Source organism: Anabrus simplex, chromosome 6 (assembly GCF_040414725.1).
Source record: "Anabrus simplex isolate iqAnaSimp1 chromosome 6, ASM4041472v1, whole genome shotgun sequence".
NCBI classification, from domain to species: Eukaryota; Metazoa; Arthropoda; class Insecta; order Orthoptera; family Tettigoniidae; genus Anabrus; species Anabrus simplex.
Window position 1 is genome coordinate 206400638 of NC_090270.1, and position 21213 is coordinate 206421850.

Here is a 21213-nt window from a genome sequence, read left to right on the forward strand (position 1 = left end):
GTAGAAAGGAAGGAAGATTGCTGCTGTCAAACACAAAGATCTCTTGAGCATGCTGCCCTACATCCCTCCAAACCATCATTGTGTCTACAGTGAACTCCAGCCACAGGTGTCACATGGTGATGGGGTTGATCCAGATTCATGATTGTGAGTATAGAAAAATAAATAATCCAGCATTTGAAATAATGTCGTTTAAATATCATTGAAATAAGATTTAGTTCTTTTAGGTTCCTAAGCCCCTTGATTCGTTCTTGTATATCCATGGATTTTTATCATTTCTGTTTTACATTTTCTCACAACCTTGAAATCGTAATGCCATAACTATGCTTAAAAATAGTATTACAGATATATTTCTTTCCTTTCAACTTATGTCAAAATTATGGTCTTCATTTTTCAAGAATATTAAAAAACGATGCCATGTATTTTCAAGAATTCAGAATTAACGGAAGTCATGTTAAGGTAATGAGAATGAATAAATAATATGCCAACAGGCTAGATTTCTTTTCAGGAGTTCAAACACCAAACTCTGGATATATATATATATATATATATATATATATATATACAGAGAGAGAGAGAGAGAGAGAGAGAGAGAGAGAGAGAGAAAGTCATGGAAGATCGCTGTCGCTCGCTACGCCTCAATTGTTTCTGGTTTTAACACTTGCAGTCCCTTTTGTAAATAACAAAGACGAAAGGGGACACCGAAAAACTTCCAAGAATTCGTGCAAGAAAAAAACATTTCCCCATCCCACTGCCTCCTGGGTACTGTAGTAGGTCAGCATCCCCAGCCGACGGCTTTGTTGTTGAAATTATGTAGTGTTGCATTAAAGTAATAATAATAATAATAATAATAATAATAATACTAATAATAATAATTTAATTTTAATTTCGTGTGGCTATTTCTAGCCGAGTGCAGCCCTTGTAAGGCAGACCCTCCGATGAGGGTGGGCGGCATCTGCCATGTATAGGCAACTGCGTGTTATTGTAGTGGAGGATAGTGTTATGTGTGGTATGTGAGTTGCAGGTATGCTGGGGACAGGACAAACACCCAGCCCCCGGGCCATTGGAATTAACCAATGAAGATTAAAATCCCCGACCCGGCCGGGAATCGAACCCGGGACCCTCTGAACCGAAGGCCAGTACGCTGACCATTCAGCCAACGAGTCGGACAAATAATAATAATAATAATCCAATAATATGGTCTTCTTAACAATGCACAAAATGAATACGGTTGATCGATTAAATGCATTCAGTTAACCGATTAAAATTGTAGTTGATCGACAGCCGTAATTTTAATGATTTTGCGTAGCGATATGGGGTACTGTTTTATTACATTTTGTAATTGGTGGCCATTAATGTTTGCACTCATTTCAGACCATAGGGAAGATTGGAGATTACGTGTATCTGTATAAGTGTTCTGTTTTGGTTTCAGAGAGAAAAAGCAGAAAATAGAGGATATTAAAAAGAACGTGCGAGATGCAATATTAGTAAGTACACCTCCATTTTTATGGCTTATAAAATCTTTTCTTCGATATCTCAAGGTTTCATCTTGAATGTCTGAAGTAATAAATTAATGTCTTCTGAAATTAAATTAGGCCTGCTAGCTGTTTTTTACAAATATAGTGAACTGATGGTAAAAAAATTAAACTGTTATCGATATTGGCAAAACATATTTTGTGTTCACCGGTATTCATTTCACGGTGGTCTGTGTTAGTGCTCGGCGCTTTGTGGAGTGGATTCCATCTACTTCCGAAATTATGAAGCTATAGTAATACAGTAAATATGTTAGAAAGTGTGTTTCTCTTCGATCTATATAAATTGTATGGATTCACAATTGTAACTCTTCATACACATGAACCGATCAGAATGTAGAACATATATTTGTTGCTGTGTTGTCAACGTTGTTATTATGAAATAGGTGTTCAATTACATTGTATAAACTTGATCAATTATATTGATTCAGCTATGAAATGTCGTACAAAAGATATAGTTTGGCGAGTGATAGTTTGTGGAGCTACTGTATAATCCCTTCCACTCAGCCACCAAGCCATAGCATTAGCTACTTTTGTGCATGTTTTTATGATCAGGAAAATGTGGATGTAGGAGTAGGCCGTTTACCGTAATGAAGCACCAATATAAAACTTAAAAGAATAGGGATTTATTATACCAATTACACTCATTGCCGATACATACGCGGAGCCCGAGTGTTCCGTAGACTTGCATTTCACCTTGACCTTGGCACTGTTCATTGTAGTGGTTGGTCGTTCACGAACGAACCGACTGTTTTGAACGACTCATTCTTTCTCTCCTTGAGAGCCGGACGTTAAAATACGAGTCTACTCTTATGAATGGACAGACTGTTTCATGAATCGCAGTCCTAGAGTTAGCTGATATCGACTGTCGCTCATTTTTGGCCAGTGGCATATTTAGATAATCACGTGACATAGAGATGCCGCTTTTTTTGTAGGCTACCCAGTCTAGCATCTTCTCACTTTCACTCAATCAGCGCTGTGGTCACGGTCTGCATGTCATGTACATTTTTTTGGTGCCATGGCCTTGACGGCGTGCTACCTAACGAAACAACAAAATGAAATAAAGTAACATGTAATTAAGCATTAATTGCCAGTTCACTTCCTGTATGTACAGGTACCGGTACTCAAAAAAAGTATTCGTACACTTGAAAATGCTGACTAGTTATACATTCATGGCGTCTCTGGATAAATATATTGATATGCACTGGGTCTGTATGGCTTAATATAGAACGAGACGTAATGCCTGAACGTCCGCTGCCCCATTTCATTGCATCAAGAGGTCTAGATCGTTGATTGTGCAGGTTGAGTATGACATTACGCACCTCGTAAAAGTATTCGTACACCAAGAAACAGGTCCTTATAGTCACATGCAGGGCCCTTCCCAGGCCCGTGTACATGCAGTAGCACGCGAATACTGCAGTCCACGTGCAATCGCTGTGTACGCCTGCAGTTGACGCAGGTCCAAACAAGCGCAATGGGACGAAAGAGGCACGAAACATACGAGGAACGGAAAATAATTATCAAGCTTCACAATGAAACCAAGTCCCTGTCTGAGATTTCAGGAATAATCAATCGACCTCGGTCGACAGTTCAATCCGTCATTGACAGGTATTGTGTGGCTGAAAGTCTACAGAACAGGCCCAGAAACGGTCGTCCCCAAGTACTGTCTCAGAGGGACAGGGCGTTTATTGTTGGAACTGTGAAAAAGGATCCGAAAGCTAGTACCCATCAGATTGCTGCCGAGTTGGAGAAGCGGGGCGTTAAGTTATGTACGAATACTGCCTAAAATACCTTGAAAACATCAGGGTATATTGGTCGAGTGTCTAGGAGAATGTTTTTGTTAGTGAAAGGAACCGCAATAAATGCCTAGAATTCGCTTTAAAACATGTGTATAAGACGGACGAGTTTTGGAAGCGTGTGGTTTTCATCGATGAAAGTATATACAACGTATTTGCTTCCGTTGGGAGAAGATTAGTGTGGTGAAAACCGAACATAGAGCTGGACCCCAGAAATCTCACTGCTACAGTCAAACATGGAGTGGGCTCCGTTCTTGTCTAGGGGGTCATGAGTGCTGCCGGTGTCAGAAATTTGTGTTTTATACATGGAACCGTCAATCACAAATGCTACATAAATATTATCAAACCCCATCTTAAACCCAGTGCTAGGAAACTTTGTTTGGAACATATTTCATATTCATGATACCGCCCATAATACAAAGATGTGGATATTGTAGAATGTGACAAAGCATCTTCCTCTCCCCCCCCCCCCCCCTCAGTCCTCCGACATCAAACCGATAGAGCAAGAATGGGAGATATTGGGCAGTAAATTACTATCCAGGGTAATCTCCAACAGGAATGATCTCCAAACTGCCATACTGGAAGAATGGAACAACATTGCGTCATCGGTTACCGAGAACTTAGTTGCTTCCATCCCACAACGACTGCAGGCAATAATAAAGGCAAAGGTGAACCCGACGAAGTATTGGAAAATGAACAAACTTCTCGGACTGGAAATGGTGTACGAATAATTGTTTCGTGTGTAATTCTTTAGAGGGAATGCGGTTGTATTTTTTGTTTCAGAGGCAATACTTGGTGACGGACGCGAGTGAGTGAGTGAGTGTGGCTCCACAGTAATCAAGTGATTGGAAGGTGCTATACAGCAGTGAGAGTGATAAAGGTTTGCGGAAGTGTTACATTTGTGTTTACCGATCAATATACACACACGTTTTGTTGGCATTGATTTCTTTTTCTTCCAAATTCGCGTTGTAAAGAAAATGGGTCGCCGAAACAACGGAGTTGGAAGCCCGGCCATTACCAGTGCTGCCAACGTAGACCGCCTCGTGAAGTGCGCGCTGGACGACTTCATTAACTCGGTCAGCATCCTTGAAAAAAATTGTGCAGGCCATTTCGACCCGCATAACAGAAGTGGTCATAAAATAACTTGAAAAAGGTTTAAAATTTAATATCGAACTGTTGTCTGAGTTAACTGAAAAACTTGATAAGAAGGAGGCGGAAATCCGCAAACAGAAGGAGGATATTGACGCAAAGTGTGATTCATTGGAGCAATACAGCAGGAGAAATAATGTAAAATGTTTCGGCATCCCTGAAAGTTCGAACGAAAACTGCGACGAACTAGTGCTGAACGTGTGCAAAGCAGTAGGTGCAGATGTGAAACTTAATGACGTCGATAGGTGTCACAGAGTAGGACCTCGATCTCCAGGGAAAACACGGCCTATCCTAGCGAAATTTGTGTCTTATCGCTCACGGCATGACGTCTTCACAAAGAAAATGAAACTGAAAGGATCATCTACAACAATCCGTGAAGTTCTTACGGCTATCAGATAGTCTATCTTGAAGACAGCAATCCAGCGTTTTGGACTTACAACCACTTGGACTGATTCAGGAGACATCATAATCAAGAAGGCGGACGGGATGAAAGTAAGAGCGTGCGTATGGCAGAAGCTTTCTGTTGCAGTGCTGCTTTATCACTTGACAATGTGAGTCCACTCCCATCCTTTACCGTAAGTCACAGCCGAGAAGCTATCGTTTTATTTAGTTTAAGAATATCTATCTATCTATCTATCTATCTATATATATATCTACCTACCTACCTACCTACCTATCATCTATCTACCTATCCATCTATTTACCGTATTAATTGGTCTAAATATCTATTAGCTTATTTGTCTTCTTATCATACCACCTGTCGATCGACTTACTCTTTAATACATTTTCTTAACGGGTTCTAATTTAAGTCAGGCCCCCGTTTTTACGTCTACATACATCTACATATATCTAACGTCAACACTACGTAAAATAAACTCCTACTCGAGTTATTCGGTACGTCTAATCTGCTGTTGCACATTATTATTATTATTATTATTATTATTATTATTATTATTATTATTATTATTATTATTATATAATTCGCTGGGGCCATCAAGGACCACGTTAAGTCTTGTTGCATTTGACACTGAACTTGGCCTTCTTTAGAGCCCAAATTTCCCTCATTCTTTGTGAGTGGGCCTGCTTACGCTCCTCTGTCCAAGGGGCACCGTGTCTTCTCTTCGGTTGCTCGTCTCGGTTTAGCCCGTTCGTCAATATTTTCTTGCGGAAGAGATCTCTGTTAAGGGCGTCTTCAACTGAGATATGTAGCATTTGCAGGTCTTCTTTGGTATTTCTAAACCAGGGAATTGTGGTTTTGGGGTTTGAAGCAAAAAGTAAAAGATTTCTTTAGTTAACTTTCTTCCGTCCATTCTTTTCAGATGATCGTAAAATCATGCCCGTCTTTTTCTGATTGTGTCGGTAATTTTCTCTATTTTGCTGTAGACTTCCTTGTTGGATCTCTTTTGATTGATTCCATTTCTGTACTTTGATCCCAAGATTCCTCTCACAATTTTGCGTTCTCTTTTCTCCAGTTCTTCAAGGAGTCCTTTGTTGGCATTTAGAGACAGGGTTTCGGCTGCATATAGAACTACTGGCTTCAGAACTGTTTCATAGTGACGTATCTTCGTGTTTTGGGAAAGGCATTTTTTGTTGTAGATTGTGCGGGATGTTTGGTATGCTATTTCCAGTTTGCGTACTCGCTCCTGAAGTGCTTCTTTGTCCAGTCCATTTTTCATGATTATCTCACCCAGGTATTTGAATTTGTCTACTCGGGCGATGTCCCCGTATTTTGTATGGAGTTTTGGTGGAGCCTCTTTGATGTTAGTCATTACTTCTGTTTTCTCAAACGATATCTACAAACCAGTTCGTTCGGCAATTTCCTTTAAAATTTCAACTTGAGCTCTAGCGGTTTCTATGTCGTTTGAGAGAACAGCAATATCATCGGCAAATGCTAAGCAGTCTGTTCCGATCCCCTTGGATTCGGTTCCTATTCTCAATGAACTGTAGTTGGTTTCCTGCAATCTCACCCGCCAGGTTCTGATGTTCTTTTCAAGAACACAGTTGAAGAGTATCGGGAATAGCCCATCACCTTGTCGGACTCCTGTTTTGATGTCAAAGGAATGCGAGAGACATCCGTGGAACTTCACCTTGGATTTTGTATCGATCAGGGTGGCTCTAATTAATGCCAGCAGTTTAAAATCAACTCCAGATTCATTTAAGATGTTTAGCAGGACTTCCCGGTCAATGGAGTCGTACGCTTTCTTAAAGTCCACAAAGACACATACTGCTTGGATCTTAGTGTACAGTATCTGATCGTTTTGAGATTTTGGATCTGTTCAGCTGTTGAGCGACCTTTTCTGAACCCTTCTTGGTATTCACCTATTTGATGTTCGACTTGTGCTTCCAAACGCTCCAGGATGGCAAGTGATAGAATTTTGTAAGTCACGGGTAGCAAAGATATTCCTCTGTAGTTGTTGATGTTCTTCATGCTGCCTTTTTTGTGTAATGGATGGATCAAAGCTATTTTCCAATCTTCGGGTAGGGTCTCCTTGTTCCAAATTTCTTCTATTTGCTTTTGCAAGATATCAAGTGATTCCTCTGGGGCATATTTCCATAGTTCTGCTACTGCTGAGTCTTCCCCCGGCGCTTTGTTATTTTCGAGACGGGCAATGTGGCGCTTGATTTCATCTCTGCCGTGTGGTCTGGAATCTGGGTACCTGAGTAAGGGTTCCTTGGTCTCAATGGCGCTTTGCGGTTTAGAGCAATTAAGTAAATTCTTGAAGTAATCTGCCAGAATGCTGCAATTTTCTTCATTTGACGTCACCAGTGTGCCGTCCTTTCGCTCAAAGCATAGAGATGGTGGTTTATAGCCAGTGAGTTTGCGTTTGAAGGCTCTGTAGTACTCTCTGCTTTCATTCTTCCTAAAGTTTTGTTCTTTTTCAATGAGAGATTTTTCGTATTTATGTTTCTTAGTTCTGAACACCCTAGCTGCTTGGGCACGTTGGGTTTTGTAGGTTTCCCAATCATTTTTTGATTTCGTAGAGTAGTACTGTTTCCACGCATTGAGTCTTTCTTGGAGGACTGATTCGTAGGTATTATTATTATTATTATTATTATTATTATTATTATTATTATTATTATTATTATTTTGATAAGACAATTTAACTATCTAAAATACGTAAATTGCTGATTATTCATTGGATGTATTCGCATGCTGTGTTTTACTTCTAGTTAGTTTTCATTTTGGCAATTGGCAATGCATACCATAAACAGCAGTAATCCCTCGGACCATAGCAATACTTATCCTTGTCATACTTCCCCTTCCCCACCCATCCCTTCAACCAGTCTACCTGCTAGTCCATTGACTCAAACCTCACCCCTTGAAGCTAAACACACATTCTCCAGTCAGCCCTAAATAGACATAAAAGCTCACTTCACATACAGATATGGACAAAAGTATTCATACCCCTACCCATCCAATACAAAATGTTTTATTGCTGGAGCAATACGGAGTACAGGTCAAAATTACAAACCCAAACGTATACCGTGTATAGCAGTGTGCACTAAGGAGCATAAAATAAAGTGGAAGTAAATAACAGTACATAACAAAGCAACAAATTCGTACTCCAGGACACTACTTGTCTGGACATAAGTATTCATACCGTATCCCAGAAGAGTTCACAACTCAATGAAGAAACGGATATTACCTACTCGATCAGTAGCGCGTTTCATGTATATTATTTCTTTTAACCTGCTGGGTATTGAGAACACCTGTTTCCATGTTAGTTCAGATGAAATGTTCCCCATTCTTGTTGTAGTAACTGTTTCAAGTGTGCTTTACTTGTTATGTGGTGTTTTCTTAGTCTGGACTCTAATTCACTCCATAGATGTTCGATGGGGTTGGTATTCAGCGAAAGACGTAGTGTTTCTAATGTGTGCAGTGTGTTGTAGAATACCCACAAACGAACAATTTCTACTGTATGTTTGGGGTCATTGTCGTGTTGGAAGTAAAAACAATTAACAATCCCAAGCTTTTCGGCGCTTTTGAAAAGTTTTCTTTCAGGATATTCAAATATTGAAATCTGTCCATAGTCCTCTCGATAAATACCAACTCCCTAACACCTGAAGCGGTCATTGAGCCCCACACCATAACCCCACCCCCGCCGTGCTTCACAGTGATAACGATGTTCTGCTTATCGAGCTCTGTGTTACGGCGTCTCCACACTAAAATGCATCCATCACTTCGGAAAATATTAAATTTACTCTCATCTGTAAACATCTCTCGACCGAAACGCATTACCTTTCGCCACATACTATTTTTCAAATTGTAGTCTTTTCCATTGATTCGACTTTGTTATGTGCGGTTTCTTTCTTGGGAACCTAGATCGATACCCAGCACTATGTAGGAGCCTCCTTACTGTTTTGTGTGACACTGCATGATGGAAATATTCTGCCAGCTGCGATGCTATTGCCGAAGATGTAGTGTGTGGTGGTTTTTTAATTGTGGTTACTATGAACCTTTCTTCTCGTGGGGACAGTTTCTTCGGACGTCCACTTCTTTTCTTGCTTATAAGAACATCCTGTCCTTTTAACCTTCGTATGATGCTTTGCACAGTTGGTTTACTTCTTTCAATGTTGTTTCCTATCTCGGAATACTATTTTCCTTGGTGATGAAGGAGTGGAATAAGTCATCTCTCTTCAACAGACGTTTCCCTAGTTTTCCTCGCTATTGGACTAGTACCGTGTCTGACCAGCTGATCAGTCCGTCTCTGTCTACATCTACTACACAACTAACGCCACGGAACAACATATGTTTCTGTTTACTCGTTCAAACCCCATTTTAACACGTGAGGTATGAATACTTATGTCCAGACAAGTAGTGTCATGGAGTACGAATTTGTTGCTTTGTTATGTACTGTTATTTACTTCCAGTTTATTTTGTGCTTTGTAATAACCACTGATGTACAAGGTTTACGTTTGGGTTTGTAATTTTGACCTGTACTCTATATTGGTCCAGCAATAAAACATTGTGCATTGGATGGGTAGGGATATGAATACTTTTGTCCATGTCTGTATGTCACCTTAATGCCCAGAGTTTAGTTTCTCAAACTCGTATAGATGAACTAAAGGCGATTCTCATTCCACTATCCTTTGATACTGTCTTATGCAGTGAAAGTTGGTTGAAAGTAAAACATCAGGATGAGAATCTGGAATTACCTGGCTACTGCCTTCTGAGAAATGACAGACGTGGCAAAGGGTGCGGTGGGGTATGTGCTTTTGTCTCTTCGCGCTTGAAACCTCAAATCTGTCAGTCGCCTCAACAGTATGAGCGTAAACCTGAGTACATGTTCATAGAGATACAGGTTGCTACTGTGAAGTGCTTGGAAGGTGTTGTATACAAACCGCCTAAAGCTCGCCGTCTGAATGACTTAGAGATTCATCTTAACAGACTGTTACCTATGTACGAATATTTTATAATGATGGGAGACTTCAATACAAACCTTCTAGATCCAGATTCTTCCGAAGCTACCCATCTATCGAATACGTTTCAGGCATGAAGATTGGCGATTCTCCCACTCACCATACTAAAACGTCACACACAGTACTGGACCTAATAGTAACGAACAACCCTGAGAGAGTATTACATCACGGCCAGACATCTCCCGGACTGTCAACCCATGACATTATCTTTATGACTTACTCACTGCAATACCCCAAACATAAACCTTAGTACGTGACTTACCGAGACTATAGCCGCATTGACAACGAAAAATTATTAGAAGATGCTTTTTCGCTTGATGATGATGATGATTGTTGTTTTAAGGGGCCTAACATCGAACGCTTTTTCGTTGCCGTGGCAGGAGTTAACTCATAAAACTAATATTGACGACATGGTCACCACTTTCAATAACATGATACTACATATTTTTGACAAACACGCCTCTCTACGAATAGCACGCGTCTGTAAAAGACACTCCCCGCGGCTAAATCATTATATTAGAGCAGGGCATCTCAGGGTGCATGCGCCTGGTGCATGCACTGCGCACGGTGTAAAAGACGACTTCGCTTGGTTCACCAGAGTGCAGACCCCCACTCCTCGATTTGGAGCAATAGCGCTGTCTCTCTCTTTCCCCATGCCTGTCTCGCTCGCTCCCCCTGTCTTTCTCTTCCTCGCTTGCTCCGTAGCGCTCCAAATCCGAGCCGAGTTTGGCCGAGTAGCCCAGAGACGAAGCGTTGGTCCGAGCCGAGCCGAGCGGGACCGATGCACTGTGCACAGGAACTCTGCGCTGTTGTCTGCACGCGTGAGATTTTGGGCGTTTGAGAGGCTCTGTATTAGAGCAATGGTGGCTAAGCGGGATGCAGCTCATAGGACAGATCCGACAGAGGAAAACTGTATCTATACAAACGACTACGTAATAAAACGACTCAGACAGTAAGAAACGCTCGACTACGGTACGCCCATGACTTTATAAAACCTGACGTAAGACTCGGTACTTTATGGAAGTCAGTCCGCCATTTTGGACTAAATAAACCGGACAAGGAAGACGATTTGGAAGTTTCTCTTGATGAATGGAATAATCGCTTCGTATCCTCCCATGTACAATTAAACGAAGAAGCAACAGGAAATCTTTTGTGTGCAAATTATAACACACCATCCGTAAGCAGAGACAAATTTTATTTTAGTTATGTCTCACCCCTGCAAGTGAAAGCGGCTATCATGTGAATTAAAACTAAATCCACGGGGTGGACAATATATGTATTATAATGCCAAAGAAAATTATCGACGCTGTTATTCCAGCATTGACATTCATATACAAGTTCTCGCTTCAAAATAGTGTACTTCCAACTGTCTGGAAAAAGCCCTGGTACATCCTTTGCCGAAGACAAATTCTCCTAGACTAAACAGTGACTACAGACCTATAAATATACTGTCAATAGTAGCCAAGGGACTCGAACATATTGTGCATAATCAAATCTCCAACTATCTCAAGGACCAGAACATACTAGACCCACACCAGTCAGGTTTCTGACGCAATCACAGTACATGTACTGCTTTACTAAGCGTGACTGACGATATAAGACAGGCTATTGATGGGCAAGAACTGACAATATATTCTAGTATTGTTGGACTTCAGCAAAGCATTTGACTCTGTAAACCATGAGCTGCTCCTATCCAAACTTTATCACCTAGGGTTCTCCTACAGTACTCTGAGATGGTTGGAAGCTTATTTACACGAACGTCAACAACGTGTCATCAATCAAGGTGCATTTTCTTCGTGGCAATATGTAAAAAGAGGTGTCCCACAAGGGTCAACCCTTGCTCCTTTGCTATTTTTTGTCTATGGCAACGACCTAGCTAAACAGCTGACACATTGCAAACATCTATACTGACGACGTTACAATTGTACATCCATGCAAAACTAACAGACGTTTCGACAGCAATCGAGCAAATTAACGTGAATCTAGAGGCCATGAGTAAATGATCTTCCCAGTATGGACTTATTTTAAACCCCCAAAAAATCCCAAACCATAGTAATTGCCCACCCAATACTTATTTCCAGTAATTACCGCTTGTCCATCCCTGACGTACGACTTCAAAATCAAGCTTTGCCATTTTGCAAGGGCGTACAAAATCTCGGAGTAACCATTGACCAGCACCTCTCGTAGACGGATCAAACAATGTCTGTGAGTAGACGAGTTTTTGCCATGTTGCACACGTTAAACAATTTCAAATTTACTTTTCCGTTCAGTTTAAAGAAGAAACTAGTAGAAACCCTCGTTCTTCCAATATTCGATTATTGTGACGTAGTTTACAAAGACGCAAAAACCGAGCTTCGAGAGAAACTACAACGTGCACAGAATGCCTGTGTTAGATTTATATGTAATCTGAAATTTTCAGATCATGTTAACCAGTCTTACGTCGACCTCAGATGGCTACGTCTTGAAGACAGACGCAAGCTGCATACGCTGACTTCATTGCACCGAATCGTTACATTACAATCGCCAACTTATCTGTATGAACGATTTCAGAGCGCTGAGCTCGACATTGCTCGCTATTCCCAAGCATAAATCCTCAACCTACAACAATTCCTTCACTGTTGTGGCCATCGGTGAATGGAACTTCCTTCCGCAGGAGCTCAGAGGGATATCAAACCACGGAAGAATCAAAAATAGGTGCTCAAAATATCTCTATGAAACGAGCTCGTAGTGCGACAGTCTTCTTCTTATTCTTAGTCTTATTCTTCCCCTTCGCTTTATTCTCCTCAGGGTCTTTCGTCTTCTTCTTCTTCTTCTTATTATTATATCATCCATAAATAGTGTTAGAGAGTACTCAGCTGTGGTTTTCTGCATAGTTATCCTTATCCCGATCCCCATTTTGTAATGTTTTTCACCCACAGTAAACACACGAAAACTGTAACATTCGTCAATGTGATATATTTCTGGAATTGGCCAAATTAATTGTAAATATTAGTAGGTTTATCTATATTATTATTATTATTATTATTATTGTTGTTACGGAGTTATCCGAGGTAGTTAGAGGTGAAAGAAGGTGCTGGGATGAATAGGTCTCAATCAACGAAATTAAAGTTAATTTAAAATTTAACAAGGTTAATGTACAATTACAGAGTTACAGGATTTGGGCTCCGAGAGCCAGAGACACAATTCTTGAGCAATTAGCCCAACATTACTTATATACAAGATTCCACAAAGGGGCAGAGAACCCCAATCATGCCTAGGAGCACTTGCTCCCCATTACACGGTGAAGCCTCCTCGAGGCACACAGAAACCAAATTTTAAGAAAGAGCAACTCGCCCTCAAAGTTCGAGCCCATCAAAGGCCACACCAAACTCCACATTCAAGCTGTCCTCCAAGAACAATAATACAGGGGTAAAAGTACCCAACCTACTGAGGCCTATTAAGTAAAGAAACAGGTCAATGACATGGCCCCAAAATACCAATTTGAGTGGAGGCGTACTTGCACTCCTAATACACTTTATTAAAACCTAATTTGGCCCTAGGCCGCTTATGCAAGGGCTAATCCCATTCTACGGAGGTGACACGATAGAAAACTTTATGACATTACGAGTAGAAGGGGAAACTGTTATGAAAACGTAGTCACCTCCAAACGAAATGAATGGGAGCTCGAGAGGGTAGGCACTCTCTATCCCAATTTGTAGTTGAAAGAGACAAAATTTATACCAAGAGTCTTTTACATTTTAGAGGAAAGTTACATGGTAAAAGGTATCGAACCTGCCCCGAGAGTTAAACTGCTGAGCTAGCAAGAAAAGAAGTTATTAAAAGGGCATTACCTTATTGAAGAACCGCTGCCCGACGAAAGAGGCGCTTCCCGCCCCCTGCTACATAATTTACACTATGATAGATGTTACTGAAGTGGCGCAGAGACCCGAAAATCTGCTGTTTATATACCCTCGCGGAACATTCGAGACCTTTCATGAATGATAACACCCGCCCACAAGCATTTTATTGGACGACCAAAAGATTACATGTCAAGACTGAAGAAGAAAACCAGGATTGGTGGAAAATTAATTACAAAAATTACTCATTGGTCGAATTCAAAACTGGTGGAAAGAGAAGGGTTATACAGCCAACCTAAACAATGACTGAAAGAAATTTAACAAAGAACAAACTTATGAACACAAAATTTCTCCAAAAAACCAGTTCTTTCAGTTCGCACTAGGGAGCACAATTGTAGTCCTTCAGTAGTGCCATCTAGAAGAGAATGTTCACACTTCTTACTACAGGGAAAACAAAAATACATCGAAAACGACCCAGTTCAGAACACTTCAAAATTTACAAGTAGGGACATCTTCTGAGAAACTTGAGAATTAACACGGTAGTTAAAGTTCAGGCTTCCTCCAGTAGAGGAGTTTCAACGGGCGCAATGTTTGAATTAGCGGAGCGGAGGTGTACCGCCCGGTACAATTATTATTATTATTATTATTATTATTATTATTATTATTATTATTATTATTATTATTATTTCTTCATAGGTATTATATTATTGTACTTAGGAAGCAAAATGTTAATTTATATTGGTATTATAATAGATATTTTTATGTACAGCAGGATAGCATAGTACCATAGTAATTTGCTTCAGACTCTTCTTTTATTCAGTATTTTATATATTTTTATGTATTTCACTGGTTAAGTGTAAGACAGGGACACGTGTCCCTAACTTTGCCAGTTAAAATAAACCATATCTTCATATTCTTAGCAGTTCTTGATGGTAATAACCTAATAACTAATAAATAACTAAAATTCCAAACTATGCAATCCCTGTTTTATTTATATTACCTTTTGATATTTGCCCCTAAATCTATGCACATGTACGTCCCGTTCTCGCATAACGTGACGTGTACGAAGTAAGTATCTGTACTTATAATCTACGTGTGAAGGATGTGTTATAAATACAGTAGATTAAGGACAAATAAACGACGTCAGGTTGAGGTTAACTTTCCAGAACTATGCTCGAACAAGTCACCATCCACAGCACCGAATACACTGCCTATAAGTAGAAAACAACGTAAATTTTTTCTCTCTGAAATCGTTAAGAAATTCCCTGACCATTCCTCAGCTATTTCTTTAATGCGGTTACAGTTATGAATCAATACATTATAATGCCAATTGCCAACATTACTCTATGATGTTTCAGTGGGTAAGATGATATAGTTTTAAATCGAAATTAAAGAAAACGTACAATAACTCTTTAAAATGTATATAACTCGTGCAATAGTCCAGGGTCTTTTACTGAAAGTGGGATCGGCCAGTCGGCCGGCGGAGCGCAGCGGGTAGATGAGGGAGCTGAACGTCAGACGAGCACATGGCAACTCGCTGAGCTTAGGACCGGGAGAGCGCCCGTATGAATCGCATGTATGAGTAAATAGTAAGCACATATAATAGCGCATAATCAAAGTAAAATAATTTCTCACCTTGACACTGAATATGTTGAAAATGTCTTCCACATACATCTACACATTTCTGGCTTCATCTAAGGAAGGAATGCCCATATATCGCATGTCTCGTTCGTTGTACTCAGTCTTGAACGACATAATTTTAAGGGAGAAGAGAATGGAACTAGACATGGCAATATTAGATGGCATACGTTATTGTATATACGTTTCTTCGTTATTGTATATAAAACTGTATCATTTAATTAGTTACCAATGTTGCCAGCAGCGCATATACTGTATGAATGGAAGCCAAGAAGAATCCGTCTTCTCTGGAGCTCGAAAAACCAGATGAACGAACGAACTAACCTGGAGACGGTGAGCAGCCTGACTTTCCCGGCTCGCTCCAACCTTCCCACTTCCAGCTCTAAAATAACGAACAGACTCTTTTGAACGCCACTGAGTTAGGAGCGGGAACGAATGAGCTAACTCCCTCAAAAGAGCTAGTTCGACCCATCACTAGTTCATTATGAGACTACTTTATCACGCTGGTGGCAACCGACACACACACGCGCGCGCGCGCGCGTGCACTCTCTCTGCCCTAAGCATGGTTTCATCAAATACTTTATTATGACAGTACCGGGCACCTTACGTTTTTCAGCGAGACAGTAATAGTAATAGCTGCCAGTAAAATGGTCGTAAGAAAGAGAAAGGATAATAAGCAAAGCTTATGGCATAGTGACGAGTGTATGAAAAATATAACTGAAGCGATAAGGACACTAAAATTGTACAGAAATGAGGGATCCTGGGAGTTATGGATAGAATTCTGTAGAAAAAGAAAGAGTGCAAAAATTGGATGAGTGAAAATAGAATGAATTGGGAGGCCAAGGAGGTACAATTATTAAATGGAAATTGTAAAGAAAACAAAAATAACTATGGAACAGAATAAACAGCAGTTGTAAAGAAACAAAAGTAGTAACCAAGCTAACTTAAGTAAGGATGAGTGGATAGAGTATTTTAAGAGACTGCTAGAGGTAATGATTAGTGTAAAGTGAATAAAAATGAGACTGGTATACTTTGACATATGGAGAACACACTGCTCAAACTAGACAGTACAGAACTGTGGATGAAGTATCAGAGACATTGAAAAAAAAAAAAAAGGAAAGTGGGGTAAGTTGCTATTAGTGGAACGACTTACGAATTTTGGAAAGAACTAGGTTACAACACTCAGAATATTGGAAAGAGCTAAGTAACAACAGTCAGATATTTGAAATAATAATTACAATATTTAACAATCTTTTCTGATGGTAGGAAATTCCCAAGATTGTATATCTTTAACTATGTACTCTCGGTGTACTAGTTAGGATACATGAATGGAATGAGAACTAGATAATATTTTTGTAATTAAAACAATAATGGATAAATACATACAGTAACGAGATAGATTGGTAAATTATATACACTGAATTGCCAAAAGTCACGGGAAGACACTGAATGTGAAGTTCATAACGAGTTGCTCCTCCACGAGCCCTCAAAAAGGGAACAATATGGCGAGACATCGACTCTATAAGGTGTTGGAAAAGTTCTGGAGGGTACTGGACCCACGCATCTTTGCACTGCTACCCACAATTGGTTTTGTGAAATTGATGCAGGGTTCATGGAGCGTACATCAGCATCGACAGCATTCCATAAATGCTCGATTGGATTAAGATCAGGGGATCTGGAGGGCCAATTCGTAGTCGTTAACTTCACTGGAGTGCTCCTCCAACCACCTGCGTGCCACCACAGAGCGGTGACATGCCGCATTGTCCTTTTCAAACATGGCATCTCCATCGGGGTACTCTAGGGCGAGAAAGGGATGCAGATGGTCTTAAATAAAGCCCACATAACGTGCACTTGTCAGCGCTCCGTGCAACCGTACAATGGGGCCTAATTTTGACCATGAGAACGCCGCCCAGACCAGAACTGAGCCAACTTCCGCATGGACACGGTCTTGTTGACACGCAGGATCCATAGCATCGTGGTGCATACGACACACTCACGTGGCCATCAACTCGATACAACTGGGACCGGTATTCATCGGACAGTACTACACGCCGCCACTGTTCCATGGTCCATTGCCGATATTCGCGGGCCCATGCACGTCGTTGAGCTCTGTGTCAAGGTGTTAGCAAAGGGGCACGAGTTGGTCATCGGCTGGTGAAACCTATGCGGTGCAGTTGCCTCCTTACAGTCCTGGTAGAAATGGATTCCTGACTCCCAACATTCTACTGGGCAGTGATCTGACTCTCAATAGCCCGTCGTGTGCCCAGTATGGTTCTGCGGAGGCGACGGGATGTCCATTTTTTAAACTCGTCTGGTCTTCCCGTGGGGCGGTTTACACAGGTGGTAACATTCTCTCTGCAATATTGAAGATCCACCATCGACACTCTTGACCTTGGTATCCCGAATTCATGTGTAATCTCCGCAGTGCTATGACCCATGCGCTGTGCACCGATGATCATTCCAGGTTCGAAGTCTGTTAACTTAGTACCTTAGATTGAGCTTCCTTTCCCCGGTTTTGGTCAATTTTGTTAAATTTCCATAAATAATTTTACTGATTCACACACTCATAAAACAGATAGATACACGAAATTCTGTACGCTCCTTGACACGACCATTCGACATTTATGTAGACCGACCGTTATGTTTCACAAAACTCAAGCTCTTAAACCAGAGGGAGTTAAATGGTGCAGTTTGTACCAAAATCTTCAAAATCGTCTCAATAGCAAACAGGAAAAATCTTGCATTTCTTGAAAATTCAACGGAAATGTATGTATTTTCAAGACCAAATCATAATGAACACTCCAATAATTGCAGGCGAAGGCTTACCGTAACCCGCAATACATTGTAGTTCGCAGGTTGCTAAGCGACTAACACGTCCTTCATTAATAACACTTTCTCTGATGATGGAAGAATACTATTCTCTGCTAGATACTCTCTGATTCTCTGACCTTACTCAGCATCTGAATATATTCAACAGATGGCAGAACGTTCCAAATAACGTACATGCTGCTACGAGAAAACAGTCTATGTACGTGTCTGTCTGTTAGGTCATCAGCCCAGAGGCTGGTTGGATCCTCAGATAGCACCATCAAGGGTTATGTGGTTATAAGGAAACCCCAAAAACCAATGGTAGCACCAAAATGAGGCGTACTAGGCAAGATGAGGAGTGAGGTAGTTTGCCATTGCTTTCCCCACTGGGTCAGAAAGTACTATTGCTGCACGACTGACCCTATGAGTAACACCTTTCATAACACTCAGATGCACTCGTCATGCTCTGAATGTCAGTACTCAGCACTACCCATACCCCAGCAGCTTCCATATTGTCACAGCCATGGGTGTTGACTGGGACTTTAGTCTGGCCTGTGCCAGGAGATGTATGCAAAAGTACTGTATCCATCAAGAAATGACAGCAGTCTATGTACGTACAGACGGGAAAATATAAAGTCGACCATTAATAAAACGCCGGGACAAACGGTTGAAAAACTGGATAGTCGTCAGCCATGGTCAATTGTATGTTGCGCACAGCCATGGTCAATTGTATGTTGCGCACTATCTCGGGGAAGATCGTTTGAAAATATTAAGATCCAGATACAGCCGAATGGTCGAAGCACAGAAAATATTGTATGGAAAGAAGTGTTATAAACTAAATTACGAATGAATCATTATGCCCGCCTGGTGGCTGTGATCGTTGCGGCGTTGAAGTTTAAACATCGAGGTTAGCCGGTTCGAGTACCGTTGATCGAAAAAAAAATCACCATCGGAATGTTAGCCGGCAGGGTAAGGGAGGTGGTAGTATACAATTTCTAATCACTAGAGTGCGTGCCAAAAACCTGGATTAAATTCTAAACCTCTCTGCAATGCTCATATGGAGTGAGGGCATATGGCGCTGTTGATGGTGATTCGTCCGTCGGATGGAGACGTTAAGCCTTGAGCAGACCCCTTGGTACTATCCGACAGTAGAAGGCTATGTGCCGGCACCGGTTTTTACCCTCTCCCTACTATCATACATCACGTCATTCATTTCATCTCATTAACTTCTCTGATGAGGTTGACATACAGTCATAAAAACCCGCCACGACAGATTCATCTCACCTCATACCCGACCCCGTAGAGAAACGGGACAATGGTGGGACAAACACAAACACGAATGAATCAGTTACTGTGTACCGGTATTAAATGTTCATAAAACTATTGAAAATGGCAGACAAAACAGTATGACTGCGACTGGCATATCAAGGCATATCAATGAATGCTGCGGAGCAGCACGGGTCCACTATTTATTTATTTATTTATTTATTTATTTATTTATTTATTTATTTATTTATTTATTTATTTATTTATTTATTTATTTATTTATTTATTTATTTATTTATTTATTTATTTATTTATTTATTTATTTATTTATTTATTTATTTATTTATTTATTTATTTATTTATTTATTTATTTATTTATTTATTTATTTATTTATTTATTTATTTATTTATTTATTTATTTATTTATTTATTTATTTATTTATTTATTTATTTATTTATTTATTTATTTATTTATTTATTTATTTATTTATTTATTTATTTATTTATTTATTTATTTATTTATTTATTTATTTATTTATTTATTTATTTATTTATTTATTTATTTATTTATTTATTTATTTATTTATTTATTTATTTATTTATTTATTTATTTATTTATTTATTTATTTATTTATTTATTTATTTATTTATTTATTTATTTATTTATTTATTTATTTATTTATTTATTTATTTATTTATTTATTTATTTATTTATTTATTTATTTATTTATTTATTTATTTATTTATTTATTTATTTATTTATTTATTTATTTATTTATTTATTTATTTATTTATTTATTTATTTATTTATTTATTTATTTATTTATTTATTTATTTATTTATTTATTTATTTATTTATTTATTTATTTATTTATTTATTTATTTATTTATTTATTTATTTATTTATTTATTTATTTATTTATTTATTTATTTATTTATTTATTTATTTATTTATTTATTTATTTATTTATTTATTTATTTATTTATTTATTTATTTATTTATTTATTTATTTATTTATTTATTTATTTATTTATTTATTTATTTATTTATTTATTTATTTATTTATTTATTTATTTATTTATTTATTTATTTATTTATTTATTTATTTATTTATTTATTTATTTATTTATTTATTTATTTATTTATTTATTTATTTATTTATTTATTTATTTATTTATTTATTTATTTATTTATTTATTTATTTATTTATTTATTTATTTATTTATTTATTTATTTATTTATTTATTTATTTATTTATTTATTTATTTATTTATTTATTTATTTATTTATTTATTTATTTATTTATTTATTTATTTATTTATTTATTTATTTATTTATTTATTTATTTATTTATTTATTTATTTATTTATTTATTTATTTATTTATTTATTTATTTATTTATTTATTTATTTATTTATTTATTTATTTATTTATTTATTTATTTATTTATTTATTTATTTATTTATTTATTTATTTATTTATTTATTTATTTATTTATTTATTTATTTATTTATTTATTTATTTATTTATTTATTTATTTATTTATTTATTTATTTATTTATTTATTTATTTATTTATTTATTTATTTATTTATTTATTTATTTATTTATTTATTTATTTATTTATTTATTTATTTATTTATTTATTTATTTATTTATTTATTTATTTATTTATTTATTTATTTATTTATTTATTTATTTATTTATTTATTTATTTATTTATTTATTTATTTATTTATTTATTTGGTGAAAGTAAGGTGGAGACGACCG

General features: G+C 37.9%; 1 protein-coding gene across 2 annotated transcripts in view; it reads left to right on the plus strand.

The window, feature by feature from the left end:
• The window catches only part of Galphas (G protein alpha s subunit), a 525522-nt gene that overhangs the window by 255902 nt on the left and 248407 nt on the right, over nucleotides 1-21213 (plus strand). For both annotated transcript variants that reach the window (XM_068228382.1, XM_068228383.1), the window contains exon 3: nucleotides 1430-1484. In XM_068228382.1, coding sequence (XP_068084483.1) covers nucleotides 1430-1484 — 55 coding nt within the window. The remainder of the gene's footprint in view (nucleotides 1-1429; nucleotides 1485-21213) is intronic.